Below are 13,870 nucleotides of genomic sequence, written 5' to 3'. Positions count from 1 at the left end.
AGGAGTCTTCTGACTTTAGCTCCATTGGTTTTTGATCCAAACCACTCTTGCCTGAGTCACTAGGCCAATTCACAATAATTTGGGATGCACCCTCTCCTGAAGGATTTTCCAGTTCAGAAACGTCTCCTTCTGCAATTGGTGAGGTTTCAATACTGGCACCACTCCCTGAAAGATGCGAGCTCAGAGGATTTTCATCCACTTGCTGATCTCTCGACTCAGGTTTCAGGTTGTCGTCTTCTGCTGGTAAATTTGGTAATCTCTTTCTTTTGCTATGACATAGGTCATGAATGTCTAACCCGAAGTCTTTACATCCAGCAATACAAATATTTGATTTACATGATTTCTTTTCCCCTGACTTTTCAGTACAAACTTCATTTTGCTTATTCTTTTTGCTACTGTTTCCACTTAAAGAATTTTTTCCAGCTTCTTTTATAGATTTGTCATTTTTATGTTTATAATTCTGATTGGTTGCAAGTCGAGCAGTTTTCCTTTCTTCACAGAGAACGTGGGCAGATATTCTTGATTCATGATTTCCACTTTTTGAGCTCTTGCCCTCTTCCATTATTGAGAAGATCCACTTCGTCTATTACTTGTAACCACTTGAAATGTAATTTTGCTACAATTTGACAGAGCTGAATCCTCTGTTTGAGCAGGGAATCTGGCTGATTGTCTGCGGAGACAAACATGTAGAAATGTCACAGTAATATAAAAAAATTATATGCCACTATAGTAGATTTACACCAGATCACACCAGAAAATGGGCTATCAAGGAATTCTATAGTCATTCAACATACAAACGGTGGAAACACATCTCGGATATCAGAGAATGTGACATGGATCTACATCACTCAGCCCTAAAATCAGAAAAAATTGGTATCAGTAATTGGTTACAGGGACTCTAGTGGAAGGAAACTTGGCCAAAAAAAATACAAAATACCAAAAAAAAAATTTCATCTTTTCCCTCTCAGCCTTCTCCCTCTATGTCACTAGCTGCAATCCCCATAGACAAACTGAGGAGAGAGAGAACAAATTCCCTATCTCATACATTGCTATTTGTTCTGCTTTAGGAGATGAGGGAAGGAGATACTTCTGCTTTTGATAAGAACACTGAGAGCTGTAGAAATGCAGAAAAAAACTCATCCTCTAGCACTTCCGTTTATTTAAACTTATATTACTACGCACATTGAGAACTAATATCCTACTGCCCAAGTTAATTCTTCACTGAGTTGTTCTGAATTCCAGTGTCTTATGTATAAGGCCGTTTCTGCACGGCCATAGCAGTGGCTTGAGCTTCGGGACCGCTCACACAGTCCCGTGTAGGCAGTCCTGACGGCGCTGCTGCCTGCAGGGACGGCTCCACACAGAGCAGCCCAGGGTGTTTGTGAGGCACTTACCTTTCCTTCCTGTGCAGCTCTGGACTGCAAAGACACACCTACATGAGGAGTGTGGGCGTGTCTTTGCAGCCATCCAGAGCTGCACAGGAAGGAAAGGTCAAGTGCCTCGCAAACACTGGAGGAGCCAAAAGCAGTGCCCTCACACTGGTGCAGTTCACACCGCACTAGCGGGAAGACGCTGCTTTTGAAAAACCTTGCTCAATGAGCGAGGTTCAAAAGCGGTGTCTCCGCACCACTTGAGGATGCAAACAGCACCCCAGGGGCGGTGTTTTTACTGTCCTAGGGTGCTGTTGTTTGGCTGTGCAGAAACGGCCCAAGAGTATAAAAGATCTTATACTTTGAGTCCTTGACTCTCTGGCCCCTTTCAGATTATCATTCTAAACTGGATGTCATCTGTTGTTGGTCCATTTCCAGGTAAAGCAATACAGACAGAGATGGGTGTTCATACAGCTCATTTCAATCTGTATAAATCACAGAATCATAGAATCATAGAGTTGGCAGAGACCACAAGGGCCATCAAGTCCAACCCCCTGCAATGCAGGAACACACAATCAAAGCACTCCCGACATATGCTGATCCAGCCTTTGTTTAAAAATTGTTTCCAAAGAAGGAGACTCCACCACTCTCCGAGGCAGTCATCTCTAAAGTGTTCTGGCCAGTTCAAATAGCGCTGCTATTGTTTTCCCACTTTTTGGTGGTTTTTTGTTGTTGTTGCTTTTTTATCATTCTGAGATTAGTACTATTGCACTGTGGCAACCCAATATATCCGAATGCTGGTGATATAGCACTGAATTGACATACCACCAACACTGGGATGCACTGGGATGAACTGTAGAACTATAGGTGTAATCTTAGGATGGAAAAACAAAACAGAAACAAGTGTGCTGCCAAAAAAGATGGGAAAATAATTCCAATCCTTTCAGAAGCACTCCAGACAGTTCAAACCGCACACGAGGGAATTTCAGAAGAACAAGGAAGAACTGAAAATGGTAGAAAGCAGTTTTCATAAAAAGCAACAGAGCCTCACAATGCCAACAGTACACAAGCGCTTTTATCTGAACAGGTTAAAAAAAAACCTGTTAGCATCCAGGAGCCAAATTGGTTGTGTATAAATTGACTCAAAAAAACCTGCTAGCAACTCGCTGCTCAATCAGATTGTAAGGGCAGTTTGAAAGAAGCCTCTGACTTAAATGAGAATTCTCACATTTCTAGCACTGCTCTTTGCCACAGTATGAAGATAAAGTAGTCTAACAACCAAAGCTGTTGTGAGGATACAAACCCAACATTCTTAAAAGAAAACCAGGATACAAGTGTTATAAAGTACACAAAAAATTTCCCCCTGCAGTGCTCATTCTTGTTTTCTAATTAGTGAAAATAAAGCAAGGTAATGAGAAGGATAAAAGAAATGTGCATTCAATTCTTTAGAGGACGAATAAAGAACAACCAATACTCCTCTCTGTTAAATTAATTTAGCATTCTTAGAAGGGAAGGGAAAGGAAGGGAACTCACACCTGACTTGTTCCTTGTCACCACTGAGGGTTGTTTTCAGACTAAAATGGCAATTTCTGCTGATTTCTCCTTTCTGCTGTGGACCTCTTCCTGTCATTCCCCAGGAAAAGCATTTCATGGTAGTCAGTGGGTTGCAGTGAGAGGTGGAAGGAATGAATGCTGCATTCTGCCACTGAAAAAATTTACTGCGGATCCAACTCTCAAGAGGCTCTGTTACGATGGCATATGTCAAATGGCATAGTGGGGGAGAGTGCTTCACAGGTACCCATGCCCCCTGGCCAGCCTAAAGGGTGATGCTGGCATTGCAGAGATGGGGAGCCCCTCCTCTGGCAATAGCCAGGTCTACCTACAAGAAGCTTCCAGGAATTGTTTTTCTGTTCTCACGCTTTCAGCTTGTTTGCCATATCTGCACATTTTCGTCTACACAGCCAAGGAAGAATGTGCTCTCAATATCCGAGTTCAGAGTTCAGATAACCTTTATTAGGCATTAACAAAGTCAGGAAATTTAATACAGGCAGAACCAAGAACAAATCACCAAATCAAAGATTTTTCAACACATGCAGCAGGAAGTTTGCGACCAATACAGTAACTTCAACCTCACTGTTATTGAGCAAAAACTCCAAGAGAGGCACAAAGCACTGATTAGAAAACAATTTTAAAAATTGGGCAGAATACTGTTAAATTTTGGACATATAAGTAGAATATGCTCAATTGAGTGTTTGAGGGTTGAACAAAATGAGCACAATCGTTTGGATTTCGGAATACTGGCAAACGGCCCTTGAAGAAGAGATGAGGGAAGTGAATTATATCTTGCCCTTGAGAAAGCCCATCTAAGATTGTGGTCCGGAAGTTGGTGTAAATATCTGGCTACAATTGTGGTCCGGGAGTTGGTGTAAATATCTAGCTAAGCACAGCTTCTTGGGAATAATCCCAAGATGTAAAGGGGAGCAAGAACTTTGAGCAGAAATTGGAATTCGTGCTTGAACAATCTGCTTTTCAGTTTATGACAGGTTTCTGATCCAGAAAGCATAAGCAGAGAATCCCAGGCAAAGCCTAACAAAGAAATTTTGGCTTTTATAAAACTAAACCACGCTGAAGTCTGTAGCTCTGGCAGGGCACCGTGAACATGACTATGGGGATTGGAGTGGAAACAAAACGAATCCAGAATTTGAAAGTAGCTACCCAAGCTCTAAATTCCAAGAGGTGTTACCCAGCTTCCAAACAAAGGGCACACAGGGAACACAATGAGGTACCCCAAAAATTTTATATAGGAAGCTAGACTGGATCTGTCCTATCTCAGGGCTCCACACCTGAATTCAAAGGGGAGCCCCAAATAAAAGTTGTTGAGCCACCTTCATATTGAAGACTTCCAGAGCCACTGGAATGAACCTGCCACCATTAAAGAAGAAAATTTTTTGGACATCAGCCACAACATTTTTGCATCCCTTTATAGCCCTGTTTCTGTGTTTAACCCAACCAGGTTTATGATGGAAGGCCATGCCCATGTAATTGAATATTCTAACCTGTTCTATAGCTATACCCTGCACAGAACCACTCATAGGTCTAAAATAATTGGAAAATACCAATATTTTAGACCAGGGGTCTGCAACTGGCAGCTCTCCAGATGTTCATGGACTACAAATCCCATCAGCCCCTGCCAGCACAGCCAATTGGCCATGCTGGCAGGGGCTGATGTGAATTGTAGTCCATGAACATCTGGAGAGCCACAGGTTGCAGATCCCTGTTTTAGACTTATCAGGATTAATTAATAACCTATTATTTTTACAATATTCATTAAATTTCTGAATTAATCTAATTAGACCATGCCTAGAATGGGATATAAGAACCACATCATTGGCATACAGAATTGGCCAGGGGGTATTACCAAGAAAAGGGCAGTGGGAGGTAATGTTGAGGCCAGATCATTTATAAAAAGATTGAACAGGACTGGTGCTAATATGCATCCTTGTTTGATACCTTGTGTGACCATAATTTTTGTGTTATTGTAATTTTTGGAGTCAAGAGTCCTGTAGAGTTGTATCTCACTTGGCAGGTGTTCTCAATATGACACAGTAGCCCTGCTAAATGGATAATCATTTCCAGCCACAAGAAAACTGCTGATGTCATTGCCTCCCCTGATTATCTTAACCCAGATACTCCCTTCTGTAACTAACTTCTTTTGACCACCTTACAGTGTACTCCATTGTTTCTCAAACAAATAATTTCTCTGGCCACAGAAGCCTTGCACAAGCAGAAAACCCTCTTGCCCCAGTGAAAAACAAATGCAGGAAAGACCGTATACAATGCAGTTGCCAGCCAGGAGCATGAGGAGGGAGATGTGTGTCCATTAGAGAATAACAGCACATGGTGCTGTGATATCAGTAATAATGCTATACCATCTTTGAAACTCTGTTCTGCTTTTCTATCTTTAGTTACTTAGTGAAAGTTTCAATTTCACTTTACAACACTAAACACAATAAGCTTTAATGAATGACTGTTCACACTGAATTAGTGTACATCTGGGTTATATTCTCTCAGAGGCTCAAGATTATTTTCCATTTCACCAAATCAAATATTTGCAACTTATGAAATACATGTTATATATGACATTCATTACTGATCCAAGATTAATAAAGCACAAATTTGCAAAATTAAAAAGTTAAAGTGCTGCATAGTTGCTCTTGTCTTATTGACCAAACCCTACTTAACAACTTCTCTCAAAACACTACTCCAAAATCCACAAAGAAGAAGCCAGGATCTCTATTAAAAATAAAAGAGCTCAAAGTGACTTTGATCAAATGTAAAGTTAAATGATTGTTCAGTATAGAGCACTTTATATGGAAAAAACTTTATACAAAGTATTGGTTTCAGAGGGTAGCCATGTTGGCCTGCTGTGGAACAGCTAGATTTCAAAGCCCAGAAGCACCTTAGAGACCACTAAGATGTTGGGGGTATGAGCTGTCAAGAGTATTGGATAATTCTTAAGATTCATAGGACATGACTTCTCTTGCCTCTTCATTCAAAAGATAAACTCAACGTGAGGGTGACACAGGGGTATTTGGGGTATGAGTTTAGATTTGTTAGGCACTGGAAAACATTTCTGGGTAAACTGAGCTTGTTCAAGAGAAACAGGTTCCACTTACATGACAATGAAACCAAATCGCCAGCACAATTCAAACAAAGGACATAGAGTGAATTTTAAATGGCCCTAAAATCCCATGGTATGCAACAGCATACAGTCTGTAAATCATAGTATTATTTCTGTTTATTCATTAGATTTGCATCCCATCCATCAACCAAGCTTAGAGCAGTGTACATGGTGTGATTCCCATTTTACTTACTTATTTGTGTATATTATACGCCATCAAATCACTTCTGATTTAAGGCAACCCTATGAATTAATAACCTCCAAAACGTTTCATCGCTAACAACAACCCTCTGAAGTTGGTTAGGCTGACAGATTGTGATGCACCCAAACACACTTGGTCAAACACACTTGGTGAGTTTCCATGGCATAGTAAGAATCTGAAACCAGCTGTCCCAGGGACTAGTCTGACACTGGCCTGTAACATCTGCTTCCCAAGTCCTGATCTTTGGAACCTGCAACAGTTGCCCATGCCGCCGACTTTGTTCATCCCTTCCACTGTTCCCACCAAGTCAATCCTTTTCCACACACCCCTCCTGAAGGAGGAGGAGGAGGTATCTGGACCCCTTCCCCCATGGTAAGATGCAGAAATGGGCTCATCATATGAAAATGATTAGGACAAACTAGACAGTATCCTGTCTAGTTTGGGGGATGTCCAGGAAGCTCAGGGGTCACTTTGACACCTCTGGACCACCTCCCGACCCACAATACCTGGATTCTGAGTCATCTGGTAAAGAATCTTGATCTGAAGGATCAACCCAAATGGTGCTGCCAGAACAGAAAGGCCAGGGCAGCCAGAACCCTACTTCTTAGGGTCAGTTTCTGGACTACCGGTTTGCCATGTTCTCCCACCATCCACTGGGAGCAACTCAGATGACTAGTAGCCCATGTTCTCACTACAGAGTCAGATCCCTGCCTAAATGCATGCACTGCTTCATGGGATCGTGTCCAAATCTATCCCTGGTCATGTGAAAGTCAGAAATAGGTGGGGTTTCTCCCTCTTTAAAATGGACTAAGCAGAAAGCCTTGCTGGTTTAGCCAGTTCACATGGCCACTTCTGCACTCACTGTAATCCTAGCTACATCTTTTGACTGTACCCTGTTTCCAATTACCCACGCTCCAAAGAAGTCTGAAAACTGCTTCAAGCACTTACAATCCAGGATGAATAAAAATCAATGATTAAAAAAATTAGATTTTAAAATTTTAAATCAGATTGGTTCTGGTGGGTTTTCCAGGCTGTGTGGCCTTGGTCTGGTAGATCTTATTCCTAACGTTTCGCCTGAATATGTGGCTGGCATCTTCACTGTGTCTAGACAGTGAAGTCTAGACTTCTCTCTGTGATACACCTCTGAAGATGCCAGCCACAGATGCAGGGGAAACGTTAGGAACAAGATCTACCAGACCACGGCCACACAGCCCAGAAACCCCACCACAACCAATTGAATCTGGCCGTGAAAGCCTTTGACAATACATTAAATCAGATTATTTTTAATAAAATGCTTTGTGTAGAATAATCTATCTAAAGTTTTAAGATACATTACAGTCCAAAGGTTATTCATCACGAAATAAGGATTAATTTTTAAGCGCGTATGATTAATTTTTGATCCAAGAAACTGGTAATTTAGGGAATGATTTAGATGCTGAAAGTACATATTAAAATGTAAACTAATAAAATTAAATAAATGCAAGATGATATAATTTTAATTCAAAAATAAAATATTAAAAAGTTACTCCATCCTATATCTAAAGCCCAAGAACACTATGCAAGCAAAGTCTTAATAAATTCATGTTAATAAAAAGTAACCGAAGTACCACTAGCACCGAAATACCTCTAGCATCTTAAAGGCTAACAAGAATTCCAGGGTATAACTTTCAAGGGTAAAAGCTCCCTTCAGATAGAATCACATTAAGTTTGGCCCCCAAAAGGTGGGAAACAGTAAGCAACAGTGGGGGACAGTAAGGATATAAGATAGTATCATCTACCATCCCAGAGCTCCTCTGGGTATGGAACTTCAAATACACTATCTACAAGCATTCATATTTTCAAAAACACAGAGACTTTTAGCTTGTCTGTGTGTACCAATACCAAATTGCCTTTGTTGTTATTTTCATGTGTTCCATGCGTGCTTCATGTATTTCATGTGGGGCCCCCAACATGTGGCCCCTGGGCGCCATGATGCCTGCCGAGTCGACACCTTTTTTGGCACTCACCAAGTGTTTTTAGGATGTGGTGGGGCCAGTTAGGACTTTGCCACCACAGAACAAGGATCTCCACTGTGTTACTGAAGTTAAGCTGCAGAAATAATTTTGTAATTGGCTTCACCTTCTGAGGCAGTCATTTTGCACTGACCATTTTGTTGCTGCACCCATCATGACATCTCAAAATTCCAAATGTACCTGAATGCTCAAAAAGTTTGGACCACCCTGGTTTACAATAACCCACTCAGTAGAATGGGGAAGAAAAGAAATGCAGTCTCAAAGCAACTTGAATGCCCACTCATTCATACTTCGGAAAGTGTGCGACAGGATATGAGATTCTGGTCCCTTTCCTACACTCTCAGATAAACAGGCTCTTAGCAGTCATACCTTCATCCTATACAAATGTTCAGTGGAAAACATCTGATATTACTATTGTATAAATCAATGTTACATAAAACTAAATTACAGTTATTCCTTCCACATCACTAGGGTTAGGGGTGCAGTGCCCCTCGCAAACTGGAAATCCACATAATTTTTTGGCCCACCCTTTGTACCAGATAATATGATTTTTTCTTTTAACTTAATTGTGCCTGTTTGGTATTAAAAGATAAAATGTGTTGATATTATACAATACAATGCATATATTTTATGCATTTCTGAGTTTCTAAACTTTTTCTGTGTCATCCGTGGCTTCTGCAAAACTCCCCAAAATTCCCATTTAATTTCTGATGCTGACCAGCAATATAGCAAAACCACGATGGGGAAAGTCGTGATGAGGGAGGAACAACTGTACTGATTTAAATGATCAACAGATCCTCAGTAATAAGGACACTTTAGGAATGTAGTGGTTACAGAAAATATTTTATTTTCAGAATTTGTTTCATCCAACCAAAGTCAACTACAGGAGTTTTAAGAAAGAGCAAACACTGGAAGAAATGCTTCTTTGGGACTCTGAAATAACCTGCGGCACTGCATGGGAAATGAATGCTATAATCTAGACAGCTATGATTTTAAAAATCCAAGGAACAGAATGGTGCATACTGAACAGAAGTTTTGAGCTGATCCCAAGCCATTTTTCTTCCTTCCCACTTCCAGTTTGAAAGTACTTGTCAAAATGATATGTAAGTTGATGTTCCTGCTTATAAACCACAAAGTCCCACCGGTACCTTAATTTTCAGTCCACTAGAATGTATATGTGCAAAGACCTCATGGTGGGAGAGTAAGGGCAGGGTTTGTTTTTTACACAAAGAAAATTCCAGTTGCAATCAGACACATGAAGAACTTGCAGTAGGGGTAGGGCATACCAAGGATTGAGGATCTGGGTTCCAAGGACACGTATCCTCTGAGATAACTTCCCCCTGCATTCAGTAATTCTGTAAGTGGGAAGGGGGAGGTAACAAAATTGGTTTCAGACACCCTGTCCATCAAACAATAGCTGGGAAGAGAAATTTGAATGGGTTACAGTTGTGTGATGATTTTATGCTTCCAGGGAATTTAAAAAAAAAACAGGGTAAGGTTGCAATCCCAAGGGTACTTTCCTGGGAGTAAACCTCACTGACTAACACGAGACCTTCATCTCAGTAGAGATGTTTAGGATTGCTCTCTAAACACTATGGGTTCCTGTTCATTAAATATTCAACACAGTCTTTCCAAACCTGATGTAAAACTAGTATTTAAAAGATTCCCATTGCTACTACCCTAATTTTAGGAAATACTGGGAGCTAACCTAAGCAACTTTACTTAGAAATCTTCTATTTTATTAAATGGGGCTCAGGCTTAGGCAGTGTTAGAACTGTTCACATTGGCTGCTAAATGGGTAGCACACTTCTTTCAATCCTATCACAATAATGAGACAAAAATCAACACCCTTATACCAACTACACATGTGGAACAACCACTACCACCCTTGTAAGGCATACAAAATCATAAAAAAATGGTATATCAATACCAAGGCAGTGAAGGATTCTTCAGCTCCAAGCTGAGCTGGAACCTAAAGTATTATTTTTGCTCCTAAGGAGACTGATGTTAAATATTTATTCTGGTCATCAAGTGGCCAAACAAAGTCATTCAACAGTTAACAAGATATTATAATACGGAACATGGGCAGGAAAAAAGCATGATATTGTAACAACTCAAGGATCAGAAATTATCTTGTTCTAGTCTAGCTTGATTACAAAATTGGTTTTTGCAACCTGACAAATTGCACACAACTATACACTGTACCAGTTTATTCCTTGCAGTAAGAAAAGTGCTCATTTCCAACACTGCACAAGGTGTTTCTGAGCTGTGTACACCAGGATGAAGTGGGCACAACCTAAATGTTTGACATGCACTTGCTTCTCTTGTTAAGTGCAAACCTAGCCTGAACCCCTTTATTTCCCCTAGCAACAGAACACAAATAACTAATTAGCCTTGCAATCGTTTATAAACTAAAACCTCAGCAAGCGAAGGTCGTGGACTTTTTCTCCTCAGCACTATAGCATGATCATACCAAAAATACTGGGTGTTGCGGGTTTTTTTGCAGGGCCACCCCCCTTACTTTGGAGGAAAGAATCTGTTTTTTCCCTTAAGAAACACTGACAGAACTCTATACATAAAAATAATAATGCTGACCTCCTAAACTGTCCCCATTAGTCTCCCATATGCTGTTCTGTGAGTCTGGCAGAGGCACTGAAAGCAGCACATCAGAATCCAAAAGACCAATCCCTAAGGATACAGGGCAGTCCCAAGCAGACCCTCAAGCCTCCCAGTGCAAGAACTTTCTCAGTTACCAGATGACTCTTGTGTGAAAGCATCACAATTCCTTTACGCCGCAACGTTTTAGGCAACGCACCGTACATGTTCAGCGAGATCCAGAGAACTAACAGCCGTCCTCTGTAGCCGTCAAGCAGTTGCCAGGGATGGTTTATGTTTTAAATTTTAGAACCAGCAAATCTTCACCCCTGGAACAACTCCGCCCTCCCAAGTACAGTGTATGTGTTCGCTCAGGGCAGAGTCCTTAAGAGGCCTTTTATCTTCAAAGTTCCTCTTCTGGCCCCACACGGAGTCTCAAAATCGGGAATTGGAAAGTGAAGCCACCGCTCTCAAGACCAGAACTGGGCCGACTCCGAGAGGGGAAACGAGACAGAGAGGAGGAGGAGGAGGCCAACGAAGGCCCTCGACGGAGAGAAGTCAGCCTGCCTGCCTGCCTTTGATCCCCTCAACCCCAAGAAGTAAGGAGTCGGAAGCAGAAAGCCAGGGGGGAGGGTGCCAAGGAGGAGCAATGGAAAAGATCCCCGGCCCCTTCTTCCCCACGGCCACAAGTACCTGCCTGTCACCCCAAGGATGTTCCGGCCGCGGCCCCCTCCATGTCCTGCTCCGGCAGTTGGAGGCCCCGACGTGAACGCCTCAATCTGGGCCGGCCGCCATGTCAGCTGCGGCGCGCACTGCATTGTGGGACAGGAGAAAGCGGGGGGGGGGGGGGAAGAACGGACGGAGGGAGCTGTGGGCGTCCCTTTTGCTCCTGTTCCCTCTTCCGATTGGAGTCTGTAAAATAAACAGAACAGTTTCGTCGTTTGATCTCCAGAAGTCTTGAAAGAAAGTCGCGAGCGCTGAAGCTCCGCTCCGACCAGCCCTCCCGCTGCGGGTGACCTGGAGACTCGACGAGCGAGAGTTGACTGCAGGCTGAATTTGCAATAAGGCTTAATTGACGAGCCCGTCTTCTGTGTCAAATCTGAGCCCCGGAGTAAAATACGCTGTATGCAGATGTATACAAGCAGTGGTGGGATTCAGCAGGTTCGCACCACTTCGGCAGAGCCGGTTGTTAAAATGGTGCTTGCAAACAACCGGTTGTTAAATTATTTGAATCCCACCACCGGGGCTGGTTGTTAAATTATTTTACTCTCACCACTGAATACAAGAGTTATCAAAATGTATTTTGCGGGCCCTTTCTGTGTTGTTGTTGTTATTATTACTACTACGGTGACATCTGCAGGCCTTCATGACTGTTTTTCCAAAAGAAACCATTCTTACTCTTAGCACGGTAGCAATCCATATCCTTTGTCCGAAGGGTTCTTTGTAAAAATCATGTATCCGGAGGCACAATTACAGTTTTAAAATAGACGACCCATAAGTAGATGTGAAATATAATGATTTATTTATTAACTTATTACCCCACCTATATCTCAGATTCCTAGGCAGCTACAATGCTAAAATATCCCCACACATAAAATCATCTCTCAAAAACATTTTAACATAGAATAGTTAAAATCCTAACCTTCACCCCTAACCAGCAGCATCATAGAGTCTAACTAAATGCTTGGGTGAAGAGGAAAGTCTTCACCAGCCACCTAAACCCATAAAGGCTGGCCTCCAGCAAACCTCTGAGGGGAGGTTATTCCAAAGCCTAGGGGGGCAGTCACAGAGAAATCTTAATTGGCTCAGTTATGTTGTTGAGTCTGCTGTTTGAGAACTATGAAGAGTTCTGAGGATCCATGATCTGCAAAGGAAGAGGGAGGGCTGTTCTATAAGAAGGCCAGGGCTGGCAGGATCTGTGTAGTTTATGATGCTGCCAGTAGGAACACATGTAGGCTTTGATTAGATAACATATTTGTATGATCAGAACATAAAGCCATTGTGTAGTTTACATCTCCCATGTGGAGGCCAACCAGAATGATTTCAAAGTGGCAGCCTGATCCTATGGATTATTAGGTGAAGGTTAAGCTCCAGACAGTTCAGTTAAGGATTTTTGCTGTTCCATGTGGAGTATTCTGGGCATGTGAAGCAGTAAAAATGTAGAAATAACTCCTTCCCCTAGTTCTGTTTTGGCATAAGAAAATGGCTTGTAGAAGCATCGTGCACTTCCTATTCCCACATGTGTGCCAAGGGGTGAACTCATTTGGACACTCATTTGTTTTTTAAAAGCCATTAAAAGCTATGGCTGCAAGGAACCAGAACTGGGTCTGGGGATCCAGATCTAATTGTTTAAAACCACAAACATGTAATTTGGGCCTTAGATATGCATGCTGCACAAGCATCTCAGTGCAACTGGAATTAATCATCTCACCGATTTTAATGGACTTGGACTGGAATAACTCTGCCCAGGATTGGAATGTTTGCCATGTAAGAGTTACATCTACAGAGTTTGTGACGTTATGGAAGGTTGAATACTTGAGGTATCCAACTCTGTAATTCAACCTTTCAAGCTAAGAATTGATGTTAGGCATTCTCTTTGATCATCCTGTTAATGACAACAGCCCACTTAAGCCTGGAGCAGGATGCATGGCAGAGAAAGTGATTCAGTCAGATTTGCTGATCAGCAGTCAAAACCACTGCAAAAGCAGGAAGGAGGCGGCCCGCGACTTACAGTGGCCACCATTTGCCGCCAGGGGAGGGGCGGCGGCATCATGCTCCTCCGCCTCTTCTGGCTGGGTGGGGGCGGGCCCGTCCTCCAGTGATGAGGCCAGCATGGCCTCGCTTGCTTATTGGTCGGGGGTGACGTCAGGTCGCAGAGCCCTGGCGTCAGCTGCCCAGACCACCCCCTCCTCATTTAAACCGGGGATGGGCCACGTGCAGCCCCTCTTTCACCCCACCTCTCCCCCTTTCTTTTCAGGGGTACAGAGGCTTTTGTTCCTGCTTTATCCTT

General features: G+C 42.3%; 1 protein-coding gene across 3 annotated transcripts in view; it reads right to left on the bottom strand.

Moving 5' to 3' along the window:
* TUT4 (terminal uridylyl transferase 4) overlaps positions 1–11,669 on the bottom strand; it is a 65,084-nt gene extending 53,415 nt beyond the window's left edge. Inside the window, exons 1-2 of one of the 3 annotated variants that reach the window (XM_048496950.1) lie at positions 11,554–11,669; positions 1–670 (exon numbers count right to left, since the gene is read on the bottom strand). In XM_048496950.1, coding sequence (XP_048352907.1) covers positions 1–562 — 562 coding nt within the window. In that variant the 5' untranslated portion in view covers positions 563–670; positions 11,554–11,669. Of the gene's footprint in view, positions 671–11,080; positions 11,474–11,553 lie in introns of those variants that run through there. The other 2 variants (XM_048496949.1, XM_048496952.1) reach the window with 2 other exon arrangements.
* Between the last annotated feature and the right edge of the window lie 2,201 nt (positions 11,670–13,870).

This window comes from Sphaerodactylus townsendi, linkage group LG05 (assembly GCF_021028975.2).
Source record: "Sphaerodactylus townsendi isolate TG3544 linkage group LG05, MPM_Stown_v2.3, whole genome shotgun sequence".
In the NCBI taxonomy this organism is placed as follows: domain Eukaryota; kingdom Metazoa; phylum Chordata; class Lepidosauria; order Squamata; family Sphaerodactylidae; genus Sphaerodactylus; species Sphaerodactylus townsendi.
Note: the sequence above shows the minus strand (reverse complement) of the source record. Positions and strands in the feature narration are given on the sequence as shown.